Raw genomic sequence first — 27324 nt, 5'->3', positions numbered from 1 at the left:
TCTTGTGTTGCTTCTCCCACGCACAACACAGCCTAATTTGTACCTGACCTGACCAGGCTTGCATGCGACAGGATTAAATCATCATCTGAACGGATCCAAGGGACATCACTGAGCAACGGAACCTTAAAATATTAACTAAATCAGCCACTTCGTGCTTCGGAAGTCGTTTTTCCTGCATTGCAGATGGGGGGGGGTGAGCGCTTGTACCGTTTACCATCACTCTTCCTCTCTGTGTGAGCTGGCAGGCAGAGGGCGTGCAATGTGCTGTTTGCTGATGAAGACTAAAAGCGTGAGGTACACCTTTTCTTCTCTGCGAGCTGGGAATCCAGGGGCTCTTTTATGTTGTGCTTGGAACATTTGACTCAGCAGCTGAATTTTACCCACCACCTCCAAACCTCTCCTGCACAGAGAGAACTGCCAGTGGTTTGGTGGGTGCAGGCCAGTCTTCAGGGAGGAACTGGTGCAGAGGCTTTGCATTCCCAGGTATGGTGCAGCACATACCAATAAGGGCTTCTCCCCAGGCCCCTATACAGTGGTGGCTGCAGAGCCTATTTCTTTGTGGAACCACTGGTCCATACCCATCACATTTCAGCCTTCACAGTCTCAAGGTTGGAGCAATGCAGAGTAACTGCCATCTGCAGAGGCCAAACATGTTCTCTGCCTCCAAGAAGTAACTTCATTGTGCTTGGTGATGGCTTTCAGCTGGGGCTGTCAGATTCACTACGCTCCCACCCATTAAGTGAGCATCATCGCAAACTCTGCCACAGGTAAGAGGCTGGGACTCAGACACAGTACATGTTTTATTATTAAAAAATGCATAAAAACTAAAGACATGCTTCCCAAAGTTAGAGTCTCTATGTACATCTGCGCTTCCCAGGCAGCTGCAGGGAGCATAGCCTTCTGCCCTCACCATAACCTGCACCACGCAGGTTTCTGTTACCCTTTGTTATGTGTTTTCTTCTCACCTGCATTTATACCATTCCAGCTAAATGAAGAGAAAACCCTGTGCTGCCTGGGGCATAAGATGGTGCAGTTTGTATCTCCAGCTTAGAAACTGCACTGAACTTCTGGAGACATCTGTAGGACATTGCTGGTCAGTAGGAAACTTTACAGAAAGGACCCATGCCCAAGCCCCCAGCTGAAATTTCCCTTCCCTAGGAAGTGTTCTCACTAAGGGCTGAAACTGGACCTGAATTTTGTAGTTAGCCCCAAACTTTACAATAAGCAAATACTGGACATCAAAGGGTGGAGTGTTTTTATACCAAGTCTGCAGTCTCATTAGACTTACTGGTCCCATCTTTGCCAGCTCAGCAAATGACATTTGTGGTATTTGTTTCTGAGGAGGAGCAATGTGGAATCCCAAGTCTTGTGATACTGCTGAGTTTTCAGTGCACTGGAAAGAAAAGAAATGAAGATCTAGAAAATATTTCGGATAAGTAGGATAAGATGTAACTGCGCTTCCTTGCTGGGAACCACTGCACAAAACAAATGCTGATTTACAGTAAAATATTAAATTATTAAAAACCACACAAGCGTTTGCAGTTATAGTGAGTCAGACATGCTGATTGGAAAGCAAAACCAAATGCGGAGAGCAAAACCATTTTGCCCTGTCTGGAAGGCTGCAGTGATACTAGTTTATGTTCTGATGTGACTTTTACAGCGTGCCAGAAGACCTCCTAAACAGGAAGGCCAGTGGTTCTCAAGCTTTTTCATCATGAGGACTGTCTCTTCAGAAAGAGATCTCCCCAATGGCCCCTTTCCTCCAGCTCACACACACCTTCCCAACACCAATTTCACAGCTTTACTGCAGCAGCTACAGCACTTGGTTTGAAAAAGTCATAGGACTGATAGAGATTAAATGAACCCTATTTAAAAGCAAATGCTGAATCCTGCTCCGGCTTAACCTGAAGGAATCCTGCCATTCTGTATCATCTGAGCTGTCTCCTTCCTCTCCTGGAGGGCAGCACTTAGCATTAATTAGCAGTTTCCCCATTCTGCTAAGTCTTCTCTACAGCCTTTCCTTTCCATCCCTTTGAAGTTGGATTCTGCCCTCACACATGCCAGCTGCTTTCCTTCCCTTCCCATTTTAATGCCAGCTGCAAGTCTGGTCAGGCCTGAATTGGCATCAAACAGAAGAAAAAGAAAGACATAAAATAGGTACGTGGGGCAAAGAAGGATGCTGCATTTTCATTTTTTATAATTTCATCGCTCATCAAAACGTCTGAAACTCTTAAAAGAGCCCAGACTGAGGGAGCAGCAACCGCCACTGCATGAAATAAACCAGATGTTAGAACTCAGTACGGGGTAGAAGCAGATCCGCAGATCAGTTTGAGAACCACTGAGGTAGGCAACAAGTCTCGGCAGTACAGGTCTCGGCAGTACTGCTGAGTGAACACAAGGGGAATTCTGCCCTCTTGTCCTGAATGAGTGTAAATACCCATTAGTGTTTTCAGAGGTACCAGTCCCGAAGTCACGCAGCCAGGATCGAAGACAACATCTACACAAGAGCGAGCACAGACTGAACAGAAGGTGTACTCAGCTCTGATCCAGCAGTCAGTGAGGAGCAGAGCACACACTCTGCCCACCTTAGCTTTGAGCTCCTTCCAGTGGGATGCAACCTGCAACCCTACCGCCCTCCTTCCCCCAAATCCAAGGTGCTGTTAGGGTTTCAGTCCTTCCATGCCATCTGCCACTGCAGCCCACACAGGGGGTGAAAGCCACAGAAGCTGCCCAAGAGCTCTGGCCACTGCTGTTCAAAGCCATTCCATATCTGGTAACAGAGCCCCAGGTAATACAGCACCACATCCCATCCCAGGGAAGCAGTGTCACTGCTATGTACAGGCTAACAACTTTTCTCTCCCTCTGTCTCCAGCTCATACAGAAGGCTTCTGTTCTCCCCTTCCTGCCCATCTGGATGCCTTTCACCCTCAGCATCATCTCCAAGGCACAAAGGGCTCATGATGTAGCGATAGTCACTTGTGACAGCAGCAGCTGCCCCACCAATGGTCTCTTCACCGTCCGTGTTCCCAGAGGAGGCATGCAGGGCAGGGTCACTTGCAGACGCCTCTTTGTCCTTCCCAATATTGACATAGAGAGGATCTTGACTGGAGGAGAGTATGGACATCCTCCCCCGAATCATTTCCAGCTGGTATCGGAGCACTGCAAAGCTGGGGCGTAGCTTGGGCTCAGGATGCCAACATCTGCACATGAGATCATAGCTGCAAAATAGAAGGCAACAAGAGCAGTGAGAAGCAGAGCAGCCACCCCTGCACCTCTGAACAGGGGTGCTGCACAGTTCATCTTTAGAAACACAGACACTTTCCTCAAACCCTATCTGCTTTGGCCTTGCATAGGTGACAGGACATAATTCTTTGTTCCTTCACATTCTCATTTTGGTCAAAATCATTATTTAGACAGTGACAAAAAACCCCAAAGCCATGCCAAAGGATGCTGCGCTTCTTGATAAAACCCCATTCCACCGTCTCTGGAGAGCTAGAAGAGGAATGTGACACCGTTTGGTAATAGCTTTTGAATTTATTCACAAAAACCCCATCCTGAACAATCTCTGCTGTGGTTGAATCCATCCCTCCAAACTGTAGTTCAAGAGCAGACAAAACACAGGAAGAAACAAAACAAGGATCCAACTGTGGGAGGTGCGAGTTATTTCCAGAGTCTTATTTTTCACATCGTGTTAGCTCAGGGCTCCCTGTGCCAGTGTTGCTTCCCAACAGGTTGACACTGAGACTGGAAAAAGACACAGTGGAGGGCTGTGGAGGAACAGACAACAGCTTCACTGCTGGAAGAGGGATGCTGAAACAGCCTTTCTACCATGAAGGCACCATGCTGATGCAGATGTGTTCAGTGATGTTACCAGCCTTAGGTCCTGTCCTGAAGTCAAACACCCATCACTTCAGCTCTGGTTGTGTGAGGGCCAGTGTGAGGAGACAGAACTATAGAACCATAGAATGGTTTGGTTTGGAAGGGACCCTCAAAATTCATCTAGTCCAACCCCCATGAAATGAGCAGGGACATCTTCAACTAGCTCAGGCTGCCCAGAACCACATCCAAGGATGGAGCATCCACCACTTCCCTGGGCAACCCGTGCCAGGATTTTACCACCCTTGTAAAGAATGTCATCCTTACACCCAATCTTAATCTCCCCTCTTTAATTTAAACCATCACCCCTTGTCCTATTGGAACAGGCCCTGATAAAGCCTTTCCACAGGACGTTGCTGGCTCTGATGGCCTGTGCTGGGCAAGGGGTGAGGAGCTCTGCTCCCCTGTGCTGGCTGGCCTCTCTCTGGAGCCCACTGGGCTGGAGCACAGCCGGAGCCATTGTCCTCCTCCTCTTTGTGCATCACCCACAAGACTGGCAGCTGCGTTCCTATGGCGTTATTGTTGCCAGTTCTGCAGGGAGCAGGAATAAAGCACAGTGCTGGCACTGAAAAACACCACAAACAAATGAACCTCAGTTCAACTTGTAAATGGGAAAAATCTGATATGGCCTTTACTGGGCAATAAAGTGTTTCATGATGGCTTTTATTTTACTTGTTGTGTCCCTTGCTTGCTATCAGCTCTACAAGATTGGTTTTGATCTCACACTAGTTTTACAGAAAGCTTCTATGGTTCAGTCATCTTAATCCTGATTTATGTCCCTCACAAACAGTAGAAATAACTCTGAATGCTCCAGATAACATGAAAACTTGCTATTCTGTGGCACTATTCCCTCTTATCCTCCCTGGCAAACAGCAGAAATTCATTTGAAGAAAGGCAGAAAACTACTGGCTGTAATAAATTAGGACAAATAGTCCATTTGTCCCAGTACCCTGCCTCTGACAGTAGCCAGTATCAGACACTCAGAGAAAGCACATAAACCGAGTGTGAACACTGTAGTGAGGTCTTTCTGGTATATTCTCTCAGGTCTCAATAACCTGTAGATCAAGGGCCTCTCAAAATGGAGGCTGTACATTTTTAGTAGTCTTTGATGGATTTTCCTTCAATGCCTATAAGACTTTTTAATCTCTCCTCTACTTTTGGTGTCTATAACATCCTATGGCCATAAGCTCCTCAGCTTGCAACCAAAGCTACTCGCAGCAGTCAAGCTGCAAATACATGATGTATTTAAGCAGCGATGTAATGATGTTTTCGTTTAAAAATAAGAAGGAGTTTAAATGAACTGCTGAAAAGATAAAATTGTACAGCTTTAATGGCAAGAGTACGGATTATTCCCTATGTGGAAAAATGCAGGAGAAAGGAAACTGCATGAAATAATCCACCTAATATCAGAGCAGGGGGGAAGACGAAGGAAAGAGTGTCCGCATGTTGTCCATGAGGCCACTGCCTCTGCAATCTCGTTTCCCTGTCATCTTGCTAGATTGCTTTTCTATTCAGCTATGTGTGTGCCATGAGTGTGCTATGAAACTCATCTCCTTTCTCAGATACAGGCCTGAGAAGGTAGGGAGCAGTGAGTTTCTGGAAATAGGCTTATAGTTCCCACAAAGCCAAGAGCTGCTTATGTTGACACTGTTCAAACCCTTGAGCCAAGTTAGCTGCTTGTGCAGCTACCACAGGTTCCAGGGAGCTCTGCCAGCAGAGAGTATCTGGTAGCTAACCCAGAGACTTCCTTGTGAATGCCTCTGTGTACTGGAAAGTGGTTGGATTCAGATCAGCATCCCAGCCAGCTGCCCCTGTTTCCTTCCAGTGAGCCAAGCTTCTCAAGGAATCATATGTCAGCAGGGCAAGGAAGTACTCACACATCTTCCAGGCACTCCGGTGGCTGCTTGAGCCTGTTCCCGCTGATGAGGTAGTTGTAGATTTCTGCATTCTCAATGCCAGCATAAGGGGTTTGCCCTCGGGTCACGATCTCCCACATGGTCACCCCGAACGCCCACTGCAAGGGAACAGCACACAGAACAAGTGAACAGACAGTCCCTGGCTCGCTGGGCTGAGGTTTCAGTGTGCTCAGGCTGTGCCAACCCTCCCAGCCTGGGGTAGTGTTATGTGAGCAACAGTGATGCAAGGACTGTCTCTAGCTAGAAAACAAAGAAATGACACATCGTGCTGGGAGACAGCTGAAGGCTCTGCCTGGCCCTATCCTGCAGTGGAACACAGAAAGATCTGGGAGTTACTGCGGTCTTCCACCTGCAGACCTCTCCCAAGCATCTCATGGTTCTTAAGAGATCAGTTTTGTGGTTCCCAGCTGTAAGAAGATTTTTTCTGGGACTCACAGATCAGTTTAATTCATTGAGCCAGATTCTGAGTTGCTGGAAATGCACAGGCACAAACGAAAGCAGTTTAGGCAATAAGCAGGGCAAGGAACAAACCACTTTTGGCTCATGTTCATTTGTGTTCTACACTGCAACAGTTGTACTCGTACATTTGAATTAAACCACAAGGTTTGCTAGGTGCAAAAAATGATTATTTTCATAAGCAAAAGCCTGTCCAGTGTCTATGGTGAACTGGCTGAGCTAGCAGTCACCAGCCACTAAACACTGTCCACAGTGGTTACAGAAATCACTGGGCAACAGAGCAGCCAAGTTACAAGATACTCTTGGTGAGCTCTTCAGCAATGCTGTGACAGGGATAACTGGGAAGGCAAGTCCCCAGGCCTGAAGGACAAACCTAGTGTGAAACCAGACCAAACAGCAGCAAGGAAGAGGGGAGAAGGTATCAGAACTAACAACCAAAACCAAAAAAACCTCAAAACCAAACAAACACAACCCCAGATAAAATGAAAGGAAGCAAAACTTCCAGGTGAATGGGTTCGGCCTCACTCTGCAGGGGTAAAGTTACAGGGGGATGTCTAAGCACTGATATATTCATGATCTATGAAGTTCCACCAGTACCTTCTGTAGGATAGAGCGCACCTTGGCTGCACTTGCACATGAGCGTGTGGGTTAAGGCATTGCAAATGTCACCTTCAAATTGTCACGCAGAAGAGAAAGGAAAAGGAACAAGAGTAAGAAAGAAGAGAGAGCATAAAGAGAGGAAAAGAAAAAGGAGATGGGGAAAGGTGAATGAGAGCATGGGGATAAGCACTGAAAAATGAAGGACCAAAGTACAAGAGGAAAAAGGTTCATGACTTCTGCTGTAAACCACTTGCACATATTTTTAGTCTTGAGTTCTGACAGTGCCCAAGACAGGTAGCACTGTCCCTCAAATACAAGACAAACTCCCCTTCCTGTGACCAGGGCCTTTTCCCACCTTCAATGAATACAGGATTCCTCCACTATGGCAGGAATACAAGTGATTCCCAAATGCACCCGAGCAAAACTCACCACATCGCTGTGTGTTGTGTACAGATTGTCTGCCAGGCTTTCCAGAGCAAGCCACTTCACTGGCAGCTTGGAGGCACAGCCCTGGCGGTAGTAGTCTCCGCTGTAGATCTTCTTAGAAAGCCCAAAGTCTGCAACACTCACGTTCATGTTCTCATCCAACCTAAGGGAAAGTTTCCATGACTGAGGGAAGCATTTAGAGGCCACCTCAGGCAAAACACAGAGCCCTGTTATGTCCAGGGAACTGAGGTATACAGATCACCAAGCATTACACAGAAGGATGATGACTTCATCTACATGATGACCAATGTGAAATAGTGTAGTGGCCTCAAATCAGTTCCTTGGGACTAACAGGGAGATAATTAGGACTAAGGAAGTAAGGAAATGGCTGTGCTCAGTCTGTTACGCAAGGCGAACTCAGGTACTTTCCATAGTATCCAGGATTGCCAGAGGACACCTGCAGTGCTCACTGCTGTCACTAAGGCATGCACTGTATAGGCAACCAAGCACCACAGGCTGCTTGCCTAAACTGGCTGTTACAAGTGCTCAAACTAGATCTGCCACATCTTGTCTCCAGGCCTGGTTAATGGTCTAAACTGCTCTGTCACTACTTAAACCTAGACACACAGTGCAAGTAAAGCCCACAAAGGCTTCATGCTCCCAGGCCTCATAAAGGACTCCCTGCTTTTCCCAGAAGATGTGCTGAAACAGGCATTCAGCTTCCTCTGGAGGAAGTCTGCATTTTCTGGTTGTTTAAAAATAGGAAATCAGTATGGGTTTCTGGTAAATGCCAAAGCAGGCTAACCCGTCATTCTTCATTGTGAACACCAGGCTCCTGTCTGTGCATCTGGGAATTCAAATGCCTTTGGAAATCTGTGTCTTGCTGAGGATTTTACCGGTTGTCGTGGTTTTGTTCAGAGGCAGATTTCTGTCTGACAGCTCTTTACTCTGTTCTCAGAGGAGAAGCAGAGTGGAAAGGATAAGAAAAGGACTTTTCTTCCCTTCGAAGCAGGCAAGGCAGTTTGGGGACAAGAACAGCAATGTGGGATCATACAGTGTGCTCACCCTGCAGTTATTTCTAAAGGCGTTCTCCACAGGCTTTCAGGGAAATTCTACATTTCTTATATTGTGATAATCAAGTCCTCAAAATAGATACAAGAAATACAGACTTCAGGCTACAGTGAAAGTCCCTTTCTCCTAACACAGCCAAACCCCTTCTCTCCTCTTGGTTACATTATATTGTGGAACAAATAGCCCATGCTGACACACAGTCATTTGAGTGACTAATGACAATTGTACAACTCTATGAAACTGTATGTGCAGAACATGATGGAAAAGTTCCTTATAAATAGGGTCAACTTGGAAGCTCAATGGGACTTCAGGGATCACTCCATGGTCCCAGCGCTGCCCCCACACACCCCTACCCCCATGGCCATGGCTCCCCTATGTCTGTGGTCACTTAAATGCAAGGACCAGCATCCTTGGATGGGACATGTCTCCACTTCTATCACACAAAAGACTTTTTATCCCGCTCTCACCCACTCTGGTCCTTACACAGACCACTTACATGCAGTTCCGAGCTGCAAGATCCCTGTGTATGAAGTTTTTTGAGCTCAAGTATTCCATCCCACTGGCAATATCGATCATAAACTTGAGCAGTGTCTGAACAGGCAAGTTCTGAAAGAAATAACAGTTACAGAATCACTGAATAGTTCAGGTTGGAAAGGACCTTAAGATCATTTCGTTCCAACCCCCCTGCCACGGACAGGGACACCTCACACTAAACCATGGCACCCAAGGCTCTGTCCAGCCTCGCCTTGAACACTGCCAGGGATGGAGCATTCACAACTTCCCTGGGCAACCCATTCTAGTACCTCACCACCCTCACAGTAAAGAATTTCTTCCTTATATCCAGTCTAAACTTCCCCTGTTTAACTTTCAACCCATTACCCCTTGTCCTGTCACTACAGACCCTGATGAAGAGTCCCTCAACAGCATTCCTACAGGCCCCCTTCAGATACTGGAAGGCTGCTATGAGGTCTCCACGAAGCCTTCTCTTCTCCAGGCTGAACAGCCCCAACTTTCTCAGTCTGTCTTCATACAGGAGGTGTTCCAGTCCCTGATCATCCTCGTGGCCTCCTCTGGACTTGTTCCAACAGTTCCATGTCCTTTTCATGTTGAGGACACCAGAACAGCACACAATACTCCAAGTGAGGTCTCACAAGAGCAGAGCAGAGGGGCAGGATCACCTCCTTTGACCTGCTGGTCACACTCCTTTTGATGCAGCCCAGGATACGGTTGCTTTCTGGGCTGTAAGCACACACTGAAGCTGGCTCATGTTAATTTTCTCATCAACCAACACCCCCAAGTCCTTCTCCTCAGGGCTGCTCTGAATCTCTTCTCTGCTCAACCTGTAGCTGTGCCTGGGATTGCTCCGACCCAGATGTAGGACCTTGCACTTGGCATGGTTAAACTTCATGAGGTTGGCATCAGCCCACCTCACAAGCGTGTCAAGGTCCCTCTGGATGGCATTCCTTCCCTCCAGCGTATCAACCGAACCACACAGCTTGGTGTCATCAGCAAACTTGCTGAGGGTGCACTCAATCCCACTGTCCATGTCACCAACAAAGATGTTAAACAAGACCAGTCCCAACACGAATCCTTGAGGGACACCACTCGTTACTGGTCTCCAGCTGGACATTGAGCCATTGACCACAACTCTTTGCATGCAGCCATCCATCCAGTTCTTTATCCACCAAGTGGTCCACCTATCAAACTGATGTCTGAACTGAACTGATGTTCAAGTTCTCTTCCTGGAAACTTGCAAGCATGTATGGCAAAACTGCAAGGTTTTCTGCTGGCTGACTGAGCAGGGATGGGGGAAACAGGTTGGGGATGGAATGGAAGAGTTGGTTCTCAACATGCATGGAAGGAAATACTGCAACATCAGGTCTCACAGCTTTCTCTATTAAAATCCAGTCAAATGCCAACGCCTTGGGGAGACCAACCCTGAATAGATCTGAGTACATTCTCTGAAATTCCATACCCTCCCAGAAGGAATTCTACAGTAAAACACTTACAAAAGGGTTTTCCCCAATCCGTGACATCAGCAGAAAAGCATGAAGGTCTCCATGCTTCATGAAGGGCAGGATCACCATGGGAATTGGGAGACGGCCCTTGGGACGGCTCCGCAGACTGACTCCTAATGACGACACACATAGCAAGGTGGTTTTAGCAAACACATCAGTCCCAAGGGGGATCTGACAGGCTGCTGTGCCTTTTCTCTTACAAAACTGGAGGAAAATACAGTTTTGATGGGAAGGTTCCATGCTCCAAGCTTCTCTGCATGGCTTCACGCCAGGAGGTGTTAATATACCTCTAACCCTGTTTACAGAGGCATCACTGCCTCTCAGCTCTCCTGGCAGGACCAGCTATAAATGTTTCTAGGACCACTCCAGACCGGCCAGCCCCAAACCTCAGTCTCTGCAGAGCAATCTCCACATTCTGTATATTGTCTGTCCCATAGTGCCATCCCACAAACAAATATCTTGGTTCCTTACTTTGAAACCGCACAATCTCCATTCGCTCTATATGTCTACCAGCCCATCTGTCCACAATTCACAGCAGTTTAGACATACCTCAGCCAGCCTGAGTCATACTTGCAAGATCAAAGAAATGGCTTAAAAGATGCTTACTACTGGTGTATGAAGGCAAGCATCGTGAGCACTCACACACACCCCAACTCCCTCTAGGCCCAGGAAGAGTGCTGGTGCATGCAGGACTTCAGGCAGCACGGAGGTGGCTGTGGTAGCACTGCTGTTGTACAGCAGTGAGGGTGTGTGTGAGCCTGTGTGGGACTGTGAAGGAACAGGAGGAGCTCTGTGGCACAAGCAACAACGCTGGCTTACCGATCAGTTTAGTGACATGGGGGTGGTCAAACTCCTTCATGCATGCAGCCTCTCGCAGGAACTCCTCAATGTCAGTCGAGGTGAAGATATCCGCTGGGAAGAAAGTGACTGTAAGTTTTGCTTCCTTTGTGGGTGGCTTCGAGGGACTTTACACATAATGATTATCAGACCCTTGTTCTTTGTGGCACAGCTCATCCTCTCAGACCTACAGCTTGATGAGCCCATTGACAACAAAAGCAGAGCCTGACACTTTCTCCTGGGATGGGAGCAGTAAGTACACACCAGAGACATCTGGTAAACTGGTTCTTAGCAGAGTAACGACCTGCTGATTAGAATCTCTTTTCTCAGTGACAGCTTCCCTTGGAAGCCATGCAGAGCATGTGTGGGTTAAAGATGTAAGAAATTAATTAGCTAAAAAGAACTTAAACTGCAATGCGAGGGAGACATCACATAAAATAAAAGAGAATGTTGAAACTGAGGAGATGGCCTGGAGCCCCTGGCTGGCACGGCAAACCCCAGCTCATCTCTCATAAGGATGGCATGAAAGAGCTATGCTTTTATGTCTCTTAGCACAACTGAGTCTTCTGAAGTGCTAGAGCTACGATTTAAAGCCCCACACTGCTGGAGAGCTTGGACCTAATTCAGCAGTGACATACATCAGCATAAAGTTGCACTAAATTATTTCTCAGTGCTATAACTCCAGATTTATGGAATTATATCACTATAAGAAAGAATTAACTCAGTGGACTACTTCGCCCACTGCTGCTGTTGAATTTAGCAGGAATCCTTCAGTCTCGCAGCAAGATCAGACTCAGATATGTAGGGGAGTATTCACATTATTTGCTTTAGGCAAGTCATTTAAATATGATTAAGAAGAGAAAGGTAGATTCCCTTTTTACAGTCAATGGAGAAGGAAGGTGCTCCTGGAGGGTGACAGTTTCCAAGGTACATGCCTGAAGGTAGACAGTGAGACTACACAAAAGCTCGCAAATTGATTAGAATCACTGTTGAAACTGGTGATGCAACTTACACTAATGTGGTACTAGGATATTTAGTATAAACTGGTATTCTGTGGCAGCCAAACTCAGCTCCAGAGATAAGTGAGTGTGACTCTGCTTTAAGTCAGCCACAGTTCATTTCTGCTTTAGAGGCAACAGGGGTGAAATAACATAGGTTAATATATATACACGTACATATACACACGTACTTGCTTTGACTTATACCTATCTGTTAATTGCTTTTCTTGTTAAGACTTCTGTCTGATGAACGTGTTAGTTATGTACACTCAACAAATGACAATTCAGAAGGGAGTTAGACTATTTATTCAAATATGCTTGACTAAGATGAGTTAGCTCATCAGTTAGCTCATTTAGCCCAAACACTCTTCTGTTTATTCTAGGATATATGCTTGGAGGAATGCTGTCTTTCACTGCTGAATTACTGGGGCAAAGCAGACCTCTCTAAGCTGTCTATGCCATGTGATGTAGCGCTGTGTTGAATCAAGCAACTAAACAAGATTCTCTATGCACAGAAGTTATAGCTATGATTTGGTTTTGGTCACGTTCACTGCACACTAGGTGCCATATAAGCATCTAAGGTGGTATAGGTCTTTCTCTGGAAAGCTTCTACTACAAGACTGACATGAAAGGGATAGGAGACAACATGGGTAGAGTGGTTGAGTGGGAAGCTCAGAGAGGAGTAAAGAGCATTGGGGGATGTTTCATGGAGAATAGGACAGATAGCATTTAATCCTTCCAAGCTCTCTTCTCTGAAGTACTTCAGTTAGCTCAGCTCCCACTTACCTTTCAGCATCTTCACTGCCACTTTCTGGAAAGAGCCATCATCTAGCTTCAGTAGTGCCTCTCGAACTGACCCAAACTCCCCTGTGAAGTGACCAGAGCAGGCAATGAGGAAACAGCTTCTTGTAAAGAAAGTATGATTCACAGCAGGTTCACTCCAAGGGTCACTAGCAAAGCTGAATAACCTTAGGAAATGCAGCTACCAGCTTCATTTTGTATTCTGCAGTTCCAACCAGCAGCTTTCAGCCTATATATACCTAGAAGAGGTATCACTACCAGTAAACAGAGGTCACTGTGCTAGCAGTCCAGAAAACAGAGGAAAACAAGAGGGAAAGAAGTCAATCCCGTATCAGATGGACAATGCTAGATTTGCTCTTCCTAATTTTGTAACTGCTTACCCCATCAAAAATGCAGCAGTATGAGGAACTCTAGTACTGAAAAAAAGGAAGCAAACCATGGCACTCAGGACACTTACCCTGAAAGTATTATCTTTCCATTAGCCTGTCAGCAGTGTCCTTCATTACTGCGTGGCACATGCCTATTTCACAATAACTAAGACCAGTGGATCTGACCACAAGAGAGGAAAATTGGAAGGAGCAAAGGCTCTTCTGTGCTGCTTCTGTATTACGGAGCTGTTTCTCAGCTGTAGAGTCAGCAGAGCCTGAGGCAATACAGCTATTCTATATTAGAACCTGTATGCTAACTGTGGGGTTGGGGAAACAGGGCTGACAACACAGACCAGATCCTGCCAGCTGCATCCTCCCACCAAGGCCATTCCCAGGGACCTCACTGCAGCTAATTTCCAGTTACCTGTCATGGGGACAACCTGGTTGAAGCAGGATCCCAGAAACTGGCCAAAACCTGACACAGATGAAAGACCTGTTTGATTACTTAGCATTGTTAAGCCCTCTGAGACCACTTCTGCAGGAAGGTCATCTTCCTGCTCTGAAAGAAATGCATTTGTTCTAGGAGGGATGGAGCAAAAGAATGCTCTCAGTGGGAAAGGGTCAAAGAAAACTGCAATGAAGCTACTTATAAAGAAGAAGGAAGTCAAATACTTTAGCTTCCTTTTACTTATAACCCCTGACTTATGCTCCCATCTTAGTTACTGCCTTTACCATTATGTGTTTTCACTTATTTCCAGAGATTGCCTTCAGACTGAGAAACAGGGAAGGATGATTCAACAGTTAGCACTCTGGCCTGCCTGCCATTTGGGAAATCTAAATTTAAAACCATCTTTTCACACAGGGTTTCTCAGCAAATCTTTTAGCTAAAGCTAAATGAGAAGCAGCCCCACCTTTACTCTGCCCATCCCTCCTGAGCTGAAAACCTCAAAGAAATGGATGAAGCACCTGTGTGGGACATCCAGATGGACATCCACAGTCAGAAGAGCTCCTAAGGACCTGAACTAATGAGGATAAATGTTCCAAAGGGGCCTCTCTAAGAGCCCAAACTGAAATCGACAGTCAAACCACCCCAGGCATTGAGAATATCTGAATCAACATACATACTTTATGAGGGGTTGGAGTATTTGAGGTAGATCACTTCTGTCTCCCTATTGCCTCAGCCCATTTAATACTTGATGCATGCTTACTTAAGTGGAAGTAATTCTGTAGCACTACTTTGTTAGTAGAAAGAGCAGAAGTTTAATTGAATATTCCTTTGTTTAAATCTCTGAGATTCACACACCAATGAATCAATAGTATTTTGGAAAGCTGAGCATAGACTACAGTCCATGACTCCGTAGAGCCGTATTATAGGAATGGCTTAGCCAATATCCTCTTAGTTATGCTAAACCTTTGAAATGTTTTATCTCTGCGGAAGGGAAAGGTCTATTTAAATTGACATCTACAAGCAGAGAGAGAGAAAACAGGCTGCTTATAATTGCTTCTCTCTGCTCAACAGTAAAGGGAACACATGTGGGACTTTCAGTGTGAAGACTTGTTCCGTTTTGATTCTTACCCTTGCCCAACATTCTTCCCAAGGTGAACTGCTGTTCCTGGATTAGAACATCTTTGAGTTTCGTCTTCAGCTCATCACTGATTCCTACACTCTCCACTGGAAAGAAAAACAAAGGAAGAGTCAAATAAGGGACACTTGAATGTTCTCTCACAATATCAAGAGTCACCTGTTCTAATCTCCATCTCCAATATGATTCCCATACTGTAAGCATGAAAACCTGAAAAAGACAGAGCTCCCTTCCATGTCCTCTAGCCTCACCAACAGCACTGAAAGGGAAAGGTTGTGATAACACCATCCTTGAACACACCAAGAGCAACAGCAATACAGAAGTACTGTAAATAACCCTGAGAAGACAAAATCCAATGAGAAAGGACATTTGATAGACACTGGTTTACACAGCCTCATTTAAACTGATGGAGCTGCACCAGTTTTCAATGACTGTCTCTCAGACTATTGTAAGTACAAGTCTCACAGTACCTGGCTGAGAGGACAACACAATGTCCAACTCTTTATGGTCACTAGATTTAATGGAGGGGCATCTAAACCCAGAGAAGCAAACTTCATCATTGTAACCCAGCCATGCAACACAGCTACAGAGAGCCATAGCATTACTGAACATAGAGACAGAAAAGGATCCTCTTAACTCTGGCCATTCCTGGTACTCAACCTCCTGTTTGAGAAGTTACGAATTCCTGGCATATAAATTGGTTCATGCTTGTAACACAGCTCAGCACCGAGTTTAAAGCATGCTGTTATTGTTGAGCCATATTTATCTCACTGTTGCATAATATTACAGTAGAAGGAGTCACAGTAGTGTGAAACTGGGGCAGGGGAGTGGTGAATTTATGCCTCCCACTAATATACCCAATGACTGTATCTGTAATTAGCAAGTGCTCTGTAATTGGTATGGCAACAGCAATTCTGGCCTTTCACCTCTGCCACCCACACTGTCTAATTCTCTTTGTAAACTGATCGCATGTTCTTGGTCCAAAACCATCAGTGTCAGGGAAAACAAAATAATACGTGCATGAACACAGCTTCTCAAGCAGAATCACTAACATCGTTTTACTTACATGTTGCTTCAATGAGCTCTGGACCCTCCCTATTGAAAGACCTGGCAGCTCTGAAATGGACTGCTGGATCCCCTCTGCCAACCACACTGCCAAAGGCATGGCTGGAAGGCAAAAAAGACACAGAAGGACCATGGTTACTTACAGGACCAATCACTTCTAAAAGGGTGTCTTGAACAGTACAGATGATTTCTTATCCCTTGCCATAAAAATACTACAGACTGTTTTGTTAAAGAGTCAAAGAGGAGGAATGATGGGTTTATGCTGCCTTGTTGATGCACTTGGAGGAGGTGAGAGCCCTCGGAAAGAGGGGAATCAATTATCCTGAGTGCTCAGGTTGGGGCACGTTGCATGAGACACATAAACAGAGATGCTGTTGTGAGAGGTTTGTGGGAGCCTGAAAAGAACAGGAACCTTGCTTGCAGCAGGGAGCAGCCCACAGCCAAGTGTCAGAGGTGATGGAAAGGAGACTTTCCTGGAGACCCAGAGAGCTCTGGGCAGTCAGGAAGTTACAAGAAGCTGCTAGCCTGAAAACTGGCGTGGGATAAAGGGCCCAGTCCTGAAGAACACAGAAAATGATTCATCTGTGGGTCTTTTCTCTTTGAGTCTCTTAAGCAACAATGCTAAGAACTTACAGAATTATGTTTCTCTAGTTTATATTTCCATATGTAGTTTATATTTCCATATTCTATTAAAGCCTAGCTATTGATATAACATTTTTCTACTGTATTTTCAGTGTTCTGTCTAACCAACACAAGGAGAACCTCCCTTACCCAAACCGAGTTTCCTTTCTTCTTTTCCTAAGAAGAATAAGAGCCAGGGCAACAGCCGTGACCAGAGCTGTGAGAATGCCCAATGCCACAGGGACCCAGGACGTTCCATAAGGAGGTTGTCTCTGGCCACCTAGATGATGGAGAAAACACCAGTCAGGAAATAGAAGACTGTCAACAGTAAACAGACCATACTGGGACATTTCTTCTATTTGCTTTTCAATGGAAAAGCCATGCTGCTGGGTCTGGTGTACACAGTGGGTTATTGTACACTGGAATTTGGCATAAACAGCTACTCGGTCGATCATCAGAAAATCTAGCTGTTTCACACAGCAAAAGCAGAGCAGATGCATCCAGTTATCAGAATCTGTTCTTCGTTGTGAGCCTCAAGAAAGAAAAAGGCACTTGGTGTTCCACATTATGTTACTTTACATGAGCTCATGATCTGGGGCACTTGAAACTGGACTCTCACAACAAAAAGGCTGCTTAATACAAGCATTTTGTGCGTGGGTTTCACCTTGTCCTATTTGAGGCAAGCAGCAGGACCTTGACCAGGCTACTCAGTACTGCCTGAATGCCAACCAGATAACACGTTGAAAGACAATAGAGAAAGACAATTGCCTCATGGCAAATATTTACACTTCCAACCCCCCCCCAAGAAGTCACTCCATGGGACTGGTATTGGCTGTAACTTCCCAATGCTGTTGGTTGGTTGGTTGTAACTTCTCAATGTGTCTCTACCAAAGAAAAGGTGCATTTTAAAAGGTCCCCTGCAAGGTAAGAAATAAGTTATCCAGTGTGCAGGTTCCAGTTTTGGTCTAATATCTGCTCCCAGGATATGTATGATTTTGACTACAACTGTCTACAGAAGAAATGGAGATGCTGCCAATCTGAGCAAGCTGCCAGGAGAGGAAGATAAGCAAATGGTTATGAATAAAAGAATACTATCTATGCTTGGCAAACAACAGAGAAATTAACCCAATTCCCCAAGAGATTTCTTCTCCAAATACAATTACTAAATATTAAATGTTAATTTGTATGGGTTTATTAAAATCTAGTATAGCCTTCATATCCCCAAACAGGTAACAGGTCCTTAAACCCTTCCTTCATCTTCATGCTTCCATGCTCATCTTCAGCAGTTGATTGTGCTTTACCAGAGCTAAGGAAGAATCAACTTTGACAATGTATGTAATCCTATTACGTTATATGTCATCAGAGTGTAAGTAAATCTGCCCTTAAAACAGATGTTAGGTTAATGGGCTGAGATTTGAGTGAACCTCTCCATAGATGTATGTGAAAAGGAGTCAGTCATCCCTACTGGCAGAGTCCCGGCAAGCAAAAGGCTTCTAAGGCTTAATTGCTAGTAACATTGTAGAGCCTTATCATCCAAGTTTTTTAGAAGCAATTAATTAACAGGTAGAGCTTAAGGAAACAGAATTCTGGACCACTGAGGAAGCAGAACTGGTACTTCTCCACTTGAGACAAATTACCAGAGCTTTAGCATCTATTTCCCAGCATCTTATCAGTGACTCACAGAGCTTTATAGGCTCTGGGTTTCATGATACTCCCTCTTGCTGCACCTTTTGACCCCAGCCTTCAAGGCTGCTTATGAGGAGGGAGATGGATCAGAAACAGAAGTGGAACAAAATGGTAACTCCAACCCTCTCCACAATTCCCAAACCAATCGTTTGGGCTGTTCCTGCCAAACTATCAGGGCAGAAACAACTAACAACATGGATGTAAAATGTCTTCTCTGAAACCATGAGGTTTCCCTCCCCTTATGGTGAGACAAACCTCTCTCAGCCTATTTTCTAGTCTCTCTCTGCTAGCTGGCCTGGGGAGAGAGCAGGGATTTAAGTCACCTTTTGGGGAGTCCCTCAAAAGGAGGATGGATGAAAACAAAATAACCACAAAACTAAATTATTCTCCCTGTTTCTGAACTGAAGGAATCAGGAGCACATCCCACAGTTCATAGCAAATGTGTCAGAAACAGAAATGAATGTAGGAATTCACTGCTTCCCCTCTGCCCCACAGACCATTGCTTCCCCCTACTGCCACTGAGACAGAAGATAGCTGCAGCCCAAGACTGAGTTGCCTCTCCTCCCTCAGCTGTCTCCTTCCCATCTCGTGCATCCCTATTTTCCAACACGCATATGCCTTAAGACTGCACAAGGCAGAGAGAAGACAGTATTAGATGTGATTGAGTATTTAGGAGCCCTTTGATGATGAAAGAACCCCCTTTATTTCTGTAGCAGGTTTTACATCACAAAGATGTACAAAGAGCGTAATCCCAGAGTCTTCTCCTGCATACAGTCGTGAAGATTACAGATGGGAAAAAGCTATTAGACCGTTCTGTTCCTCTCTGCAATGAGAGATGTTTCTACTGGAAATATGAAAGTCATCTTTGTTAATGGTGCACAAGATCTCTGCATAAGCTGGGTGGTGCTCTGACTGGCTTTGCTGTGATGAGAAATATGATTTAAAGTTTATACAAGCTTAGTCATCCTCACTGCCGCACTGGGAGCCAGTCAGAAACCACCCCTGGCATTTCTCACAGAAGGCAACCAGTGCCAGTTTGCTATTGTAGGAAAGGAAGCAACTTATATTTTCTACTAGGCCTGAAACAAAACTGCAGCCTTTCTGCAGCTCTGATGTTCAAGGCCTGTCAGTGTTTCCACAGTGAACCTTTATTTCCAGCCTGTTATGTGTGTGAAGAAATAGACGTGTACTTTCAGCATTTGGCCAAAACGAGCATCACTTCTTATGCTACTTTCTTTGAAGTCGTTTGTATGTAAAACCAAGAAAGCATATTGAGCTTTCAGGTTTATCCCATTCCAGCTCCATGTAAAATGCTACACATTCCCTGGTGCTTCTAGCAGTGCTGGCCAGTTTCCAAAGGGATATTCTAGTCCTTTCAGATACTTTTCTCTGTATTCAGGTACCACAGAAAATAAATGAGCAAAAAGCAGGAGGAAAAATATTGATGGAGCCAATGTCCAGCCTCTCATAGAGTCAGCTCTGGACCTCTGCACCCTTCATTCTCCTTTAAATAATGTGAGGGCTTTGATCCCACAGTGAGTATGTGCTTACACATAGCCACCAGTGCTGACTTCATCACAGAAACCCGGTTGCCAAAGGGCCTGAGTAATGTGCACATTAAAACCAGGATTAGATACACTACTGCAAATAAGGCTACAGTTCTCTCCTGTTACCCTGTCCCTATTCCCCACATCCTGCTGGCCTCAGAACCCCACTCAGTATTTCTACTACCATCCCTAAGTGTGGAGGGATCATTGTCCATATGATTCCTCAAAAGACATGTGGAATGGGAAGAAAACAGCAACAGGAGGGTGAGCATCAGATATGAGAGACTGCTGCCTCATCCTGTCACAGGGAACAAAACATCAGGAGACTCTGGGGTTTTTGCATGTTGGCACCTCACTGACTTATCACCAATCCATATTTTCCTTCGGAATGTCTTCCTCCTAGTTGTTTTACAGTGTCTTTCATTCTTTTCTCCCTTCTGCCCATCTCCCCATAGAACATCTTGCCCTTCTCTACAGCCTGACTCTCACTTCCCATTCACTGTGAAATCCAAGCAGCAAGAAAACCAGCAGAGATGAGCCTAATTGCCCTTTATCACTAGGAATGCACTCTACACATGCATGGCTTGTTCTTTGCTCCCAACAAACCCTTCCACCTGGTCCAGATTGCATGATACAGCTTCTGTACCGTCATCTCTCTCTTCCACCAGTAGCTCAGCTTTTCCATGGAGAGAGCTAAACTGGTTTAATATGAACACATTCAGTAAAAACATTACAAACCCCCATGTGGCCATGGTTTAAATCAGGCTCAACTGAAACTAGTCAGGAACGGCTTCAAATTAAACCAAAGAAGAGGAACTATGTTAGAGATTTTACCACGTTTACTCTTATAAATGTGTGTGGCTTTAGCCTAAATGAAGAATTTCAGATCTTCCTTTGCACCTTTTCTGTTGCGTCTCCTATTGCCCTGCTCTGCACTAACACAGCAAATCCTGTTGAAGAACACTCAGTAGTGGTCAGAAGATGTTTTGTTTGTACCAGCTCTTTAAATATGATTTTATTTGTACTCTGCTTGATGAAGTCTGCTCTATAAAGGCACGTGGCCCAGTCAGCTGTAAGCACTGAAAAGAGAAGAGTCAGAGAGAACCAGCAGCCCCAGCACTTCTGCCTTTCTTCCCCAAAGAGAAGGGAAGGCAATGGACACTCACCCATGACCTCTTGGGCTTCAAGCAGGAAGAGGTCACTCCAGGGCCCGCATCCTGCAGTGTTCAGCACACACACCCTGATGATCAGGTCTTTGAGAGGGTTCCATGTGGTGAGATTAGCTTTTGTATCCTGCACGATCATCTCGCCCTGAGAGCAAACGGTAACAAACTGTAAGGTGTTTTCAAAGGAATCCAGTCCAAAATGTCACCTTTAAAACTACACCAAGCCATGATGGTGTACTTCATTGGTGCTACAAGGGTTGGGAATTGTGATGCAAGGTTTGGGGTCTGGTCCTGCTCAGTTTTGCCATGGGATACCATCTTGGGTTTCTCTTCAAAAATACTGCTATTTTTCCCAGTTTCCCAGGGTATGTGGAAGAGATGAGGTTTAGTGATTTTTTCCTTTGAGGTCCTTCCATGAGAGCTGCTATAGAAATGTGGGGATTATTTTGCTATTAAAAGATACACCTCCTTCTTGTGGTTTAAACACAAAAGTGCGCTAGCATATAGCAAAGCATCTGACAGTTTTAATCCAGGGGAGGAGTCTGTCTGTTTTAACTTGTTGACCAAATCCCACACGGTTTCTGAATTTCATGGCCAGTTTTCACTTAGGATGACAAGGCCAACATATGGATTTTCTTCATACACATAATTTGCAGTAAACCCCTGAAGATCTGCCTGCCACCACAGGCACAATATAAATTCAATGGGAACTCAAAACATTGTCAAAGTCAGTGGTGCTGACCTAGAATGAAATGGGGCATGCAGAAAGGAAAAGGAAGTAAGTCTCTTTTCCCTCTAGCTGTCTATTATTATAGGCTTGTTCATCATTAATAAGCACTGGCTAAATACATATTAAGAAGTGAGAAACCATAAGAAATGCTGTGAACTTCAAAGGCAGGTAGATACCTGGGAAAGGTCAATGGTGAAGAAGAAATGAAATGCCTTGCACCCTGACAGGATCCTTTCAACTCCCTACATACTGTAAATGAAAGGAATAAATCCACCACCTTCTTCCTGTGATTTACAGCACAACTCATTCACTTGCTAAATACACCTTTGCTGCTAGGATTTGGAAAGCCAAGTCCCAGTCACAGGACAGAGAAAGCCCATATTATGCACTGTCTGTCTGAGCTGCCTTCGGGACAGCACTTAGGAAGAGACAGAGGCGAATGAAATTCTCTCTGTGTTATCCTTGTTGTACAAGGAATGGCAGAGAATTGGTCTGTCTGCAGATGAACAGTCAAGTGAAGGAATTCTGAATATGCCAGGAAGGGAGAAATGGGCCTAATTCTTAAGGCCAAATAATGAGAAATAGATCCATTTACACAAAAGCAATACCAGCAGTCTAGTTGCCTAGTGTGGATAAGGGATGAGGAACCCTAACTCATAGAAAATGTGGACATTCTCCAGTTCTGATCCCAACGGTTCATCTCTCCTCTCAAGCTGTTACCTGAGTTACATTATCCTGAATCCACTCCAGCCTGTATCCCAGGACGTTTTCTTTGAGCACATCTGGAGACACACCTTCCCACTCCAGAATCAGACCAGGATCTCTTTGAGTAACATGGATATTTTGTGGGGTGCTGCTTGGAGCTGAAAGCAGAGGACAGAACACAGTTGCTATCCACACTGAAAATGGCTGCAAAGACAGTTTTACCCTCTTTCCTGAGGTCAGCTGGAAGAGAGAGTGAGAAGGGAGAGAATAACTTCTGCAAGCCACCAGCACTATGATTGCTTCAAGAGGACAAAATAAGGTTGGTCAGAATCTCATTTCTTTCCAAGACCTCAATGCCCTCAGAGTTAGTGGAGCATATGCCCAGCATGAAGAAACCCTGTGACTGTGCATCACTGATGTTAACCACATTTGACTGCATATTATTATGGTAGGTGTTACAAGACCCTTGGAGTGGACAAGCAATATGATAGTATAGAATCATGGAATAGTCAGGGTTGGAAAGGACCTTAAGATCATCCAGTTCCAATCCCCCTGCCATGGGCAGGGACACCTCACACTAAACCATGACATGCAAGGCTTCGTCCAGCCTGGCCTTGAACACCGACAGGGATGGAGCATTCACAACCTCCCTGGGCAACCCATTCCAGTGCCTCATCACCCTTACAATAAAGAACTTCCTCCTTATAACCAATCTAAACTTCCCCTGTTTAAGTTTTAACTCATTACTCCTTGTCCTATCGCTACAGTCCCTAATGAAGAGTCCTTCCCCAGCACCCTTGTAGGCCCTCTTCACATACCGGAAGGCTGCTACAAGGTCTCCACACATAATGCATATATAACATTTCCTGCATTCCCAAATTAGCAAGGAGGAATACAATGAAATTTATCATTGTCACTTTTTCAGATTCGGAGCTACTTTCCTGTTCTTGTCTGCTATTTGCTTACCAAGCTCCAGGGTCTGGAAATAAACCCTGTCGGTGAAAGGGGAGCTGCCCATCTCATTGCTGCACTGCACACGAACACTGTAGTTGGTGGAGTGCTTCAGGCCTTGCACGCCATAGGCAAAGGGAGGCACTGGGGTGACTTCAGTGGAGACCTCCTGGCCATCTGGTGACTCAGCTACCTGTGCCGAGAGTGAAACAGAGAAGATTGTTACTATACACTGTATGACTAACAGGTCCACAGGTATAAGGATCCATTCCATGTTTAATTTAGGAATGTGTAAGAATAGATATGGCACCAGTGATGTTTAAAACATGGAAAAGGAATTGTCAGACCAAGAATCAGGAGCCTTTATTTGGTTTCAGTGACACCACTTTCTGGCAGGACCACTTTTCAGCAGTTGAAAGTTTGGTTCCATGTTTAAAAACATTTCCTTACCTGTGTTACAAATTCTACAGTTGATTATTATTTCCTTTAGAGACTAAATGTGCTCATTGCATTGAGTGCTATGGTTGGCTTCTGAGACGTGTCTAAACCTGGGCGATATCAACCTCCCTCTAGCCAAGTGTCACCTTTTTCTCAGCTCCTTTTTGTATGTTTCCAGTTTTGTAGTGGATTAAAGGCATGGCAGGCACTGGTGGCTTGATTCGGCTGTTTCAAGTTAAACTGGAAAGAACCTTCTGCAACCCTTCTCTTTTCCCTCCACCCAATCTGAACTTGGAAGCAACATGAATGTTAATTTAAATCTGATATCACTGTGTGCTTTCAGTGCACAGACGGGTTCAGTGCTCCTGCTTTTGTACTGACAATAGCAGAAATCACTGCATAGCTGCCAGGCTCAGCCTATCTTCCTTCTCAAGTGCATATGAAATAGCAAAGCTGGGATTAAAAGCAAGATGTACTGACAAGTGAAACACACACGTGGACTTTCTATGCTTTATATACAGCAGCCTTTCTCCCTGCCCTTCTGCTCACTCTCACGCACACTTTTGGCCCACTGATTTATTTGGCTAGAAAACGGAAGCATCTCAAGTTTCCTTAACAGAAAAGCATATTGTTGTCATTATCAGTGTCATCCAAAGCAGGGAAAAAACAAGCAGACTTTTGTGTTAAACCCTGTCAGCTTGATGATGTGTGTTTCCGTTCAACAGTCTGAAGAGTCGGTGCTCTTACATCTGTCCCCCTCATGCCCTGGAACACGGCTTGTGTTTAACAGGCAGTGAGCGTGGTGATTCCCTACCCTGTCCCCAGAAGCAATCTGCCTGCCTGAACATGGTGTTCTTGGGGCACCCTCTGCAATTCCTGAGTGCCAGAAAACCACAGCCAAGTCTCAATAACCCTTCGCTTTCTGGGAGGCTGCGAACACAAGAGGGATCATGGGGATCCAGGAGCATGATCATTTTCACATGGAAATGTAGGTCAATGCCTCTCCCAAAACCTCTCATTGTGGGATACAGAGGAAGCATGGAGGGTTACTGCCAAGTTACCCTGCTCCCCCATCCAGGCGCAGGAACTTCGTCCTCCCCAAATAGAATAGAAAAGGCTTAGAAAAGGGGTGAGAGACTGCTGAGTGGACAGAAACTGAGCTGCTCTGATCCGACATCTTTTCCACATGTCCCATCCCCCTCATCCTTACCCCTGCCAAAAGTGAGGGGGAACTCAAACCCCAGGGTGATTAGCATTGCTGCATGCCAGCCAGAGTGAATAGGCTGTTCCAACTGGAGATAGCTCGCATTGTAAAAAGGAGGAAGAACACCATTTTCAACTGCGAACAAGAACAGAAGCAGCAACAAAGCCCAGAGACTAGGGCCAGCTCTATTCAGGCACTGTTTCTGCCACTGAATTAAGACAAGATGATGGTTTCTTTTACTTAGGAAAGGGAATAAACATCAGAGCATGAAATCTCTGGTTTCTTTGCCAAATAAAAAGAGGATTGCAAGTAAATTACCTAGGCTGCTTCCAGTGTACCTTGTGTTTGTAATCCTCTTCTATGTAGCTGGCAACACCCCATAGAAATTCCACTCCAGCTCATGTTGTAATCGGGTAGGGAAAGCACAGGGGCCCAATACTGACACCTGGCAGACAAATTCACGGGGAATGTGCCTGGTTGTGTTTACACAGCCTACTTCAGGAGCCACCATGTCTTCATGACACACTATTACCAGCTGTTTTAAGTGTGCAGTACTAGAAACTACCTCTGCCTGATGTTAGACGGGTACTTTTCCCCCAGGAACCGAAAGAAGCAGTCCAGTTTTCCAACGATGTTGATTTCTCAGCACCTGGTAGAGCTAAAACATCACCTTTGATTCTATGGTCTTTGACAAGGGAAAATCAGCCAAGATTTAGAGGTAGGGCTTAAAATTACACTGAAACATACAAATAGGCCTGAACTTGTATGAAAAAGCTCAATGTGTCTGTGTCTTCTGCCGACATCATTCCCACCTTTCCTGTACTACATCCTACATTTTGCAAGCTCCTTGTCCCTTAGGCTCACTGGTATGTGTGGATTCCAACTTTTCCCTTGGCACCACAAAGCACAGGGCTGAGCTGGCATGGGACTGCACTGCACTGGAACAAGTTATCACAGGGCAACTGCTCCATGCTCTGCAGATACTCAGGGGCACTTGCCATAGAGTGCTTCATATGTGCTGCTGTGTAATACCCTGCACAGAGTAGCTGTCATGGAGCAAATTAAGTGATAACTGATGTGCAGGGAGGGAGAATGGGGCCAGTCTCAAATTCTCAACTGGATACTTGATGCTCAAAGCTTCATGCCTTGCTCTTTGGCACCTATATATGCCCTGAGTGCATCCTGTTAAGTTTCCATGTTTTAAAGCTATGGAATATGAATTCAAACACTACTACATAGCAGTTAGGAGAGCAAAAGATGGCCCAAGCAATATCGTGGCTCTGGGGAGTCCCATTCTTCATGCAGGGCAGGGGACAATCCAGAGGGGCCATACCTGAAGAGTGCAAGAATGGAGGGGTGCACGGCCATCAAATCCTGGCACCCAGACCACACTGGCATTGCTGCTGGTGACTTGGCTTACAGTTACATTGAGAGGCTGGAGAGGCATGGCTAGAAAGGAAACAAAGAGACCTTTCAGTATACACAGAACCGAGCAGGTATTCACATGGAAATGGCAGAGGCTTGAGGCTGGAAATTATGCAATGAAATCACTAACTGAAATGGAACAATATCACATCTTTAGAGAGTGCCCCCGGCTGTTGTGAATTAAACTATTATTTTAACATTGAACAAGCTATTGGCACCCATTCTTTCGTAGTATGTATCTTACTTGTTACATACAGGGAGAGGTTAACCTCTTTGATAGCAGTACCAGTGTGCGATGTTTACACCTTTGCTACTCAGCCCTCTTCCCTGCCCCCTCCATTGCAATGAATGACCCAGCCCTGGGCATACAATGGCCTGTGGACCTACATTGTGAACCAAATGAGGCTTTAAAATCCCTCCCCTGGTTCTCACTCCAAAACCATTACAAACCCTGAAACACCCTGGGAAGGAGCCTGGACTGAAAACTGTGCCTCCTTCAGGCTTCAAAAGCACTGTTTTATAGAGGGGAGATTAGAGGCAAAGGGGTGTCTGATACACAGCTCATACCACACTGCAAATTAACGGCAGAGCCAGGAACAAAACCAGGATTCCCAAACTGGCAATGTAGTGGGATGTTTGTACTTCCTACCAGCACAGAGCAGCACCAGAGCACTGCCCCCCTCCTCTCGCTCTGACCAGACACGTCCATCACTGCAGGGCATCCAGTGTGCTGTCACATCAACCTGAGCTCTCCGCTTCCTTTTAGGGTCCTCAATGCTTCCCTTTGCCCTCTCTTTTCCTCCCACTATAATTCCACATAGTTACTTCTTGTTCTT

The 27324-nt window shown here is 45.4% G+C and overlaps 1 protein-coding gene across 1 annotated transcript in view; it reads right to left on the bottom strand.

The window, feature by feature from the left end:
• Positions 1 to 781: 781 nt before the first annotated feature.
• Positions 782 to 27324, bottom strand: part of TYRO3 (TYRO3 protein tyrosine kinase) — a 42825-nt gene continuing 16282 nt past the window's right edge. The window contains exons 6-19 of the mRNA XM_034061672.1: positions 26397 to 26512; positions 23437 to 23614; positions 22486 to 22628; positions 21036 to 21180; positions 16787 to 16916; positions 16017 to 16117; positions 14944 to 15039; positions 12985 to 13065; positions 11183 to 11275; positions 10355 to 10476; positions 8842 to 8951; positions 7278 to 7437; positions 5754 to 5890; positions 782 to 3218 (exon numbers count right to left, since the gene is read on the bottom strand). Coding sequence (XP_033917563.1) covers positions 2843 to 3218; positions 5754 to 5890; positions 7278 to 7437; positions 8842 to 8951; positions 10355 to 10476; positions 11183 to 11275; positions 12985 to 13065; positions 14944 to 15039; positions 16017 to 16117; positions 16787 to 16916; positions 21036 to 21180; positions 22486 to 22628; positions 23437 to 23614; positions 26397 to 26512 — 1988 coding nt within the window. The 3' untranslated portion in view covers positions 782 to 2842. The remainder of the gene's footprint in view (positions 3219 to 5753; positions 5891 to 7277; positions 7438 to 8841; positions 8952 to 10354; positions 10477 to 11182; positions 11276 to 12984; positions 13066 to 14943; positions 15040 to 16016; positions 16118 to 16786; positions 16917 to 21035; positions 21181 to 22485; positions 22629 to 23436; positions 23615 to 26396; positions 26513 to 27324) is intronic.

Source organism: Melopsittacus undulatus, chromosome 4 (genome assembly GCF_012275295.1).
Source record: "Melopsittacus undulatus isolate bMelUnd1 chromosome 4, bMelUnd1.mat.Z, whole genome shotgun sequence".
In the NCBI taxonomy this organism is placed as follows: domain Eukaryota; kingdom Metazoa; phylum Chordata; class Aves; order Psittaciformes; family Psittaculidae; genus Melopsittacus; species Melopsittacus undulatus.
The sequence above is the reverse complement of the archived record's forward strand: the minus strand, read 5'-3'. Positions and strand labels throughout refer to the sequence as shown.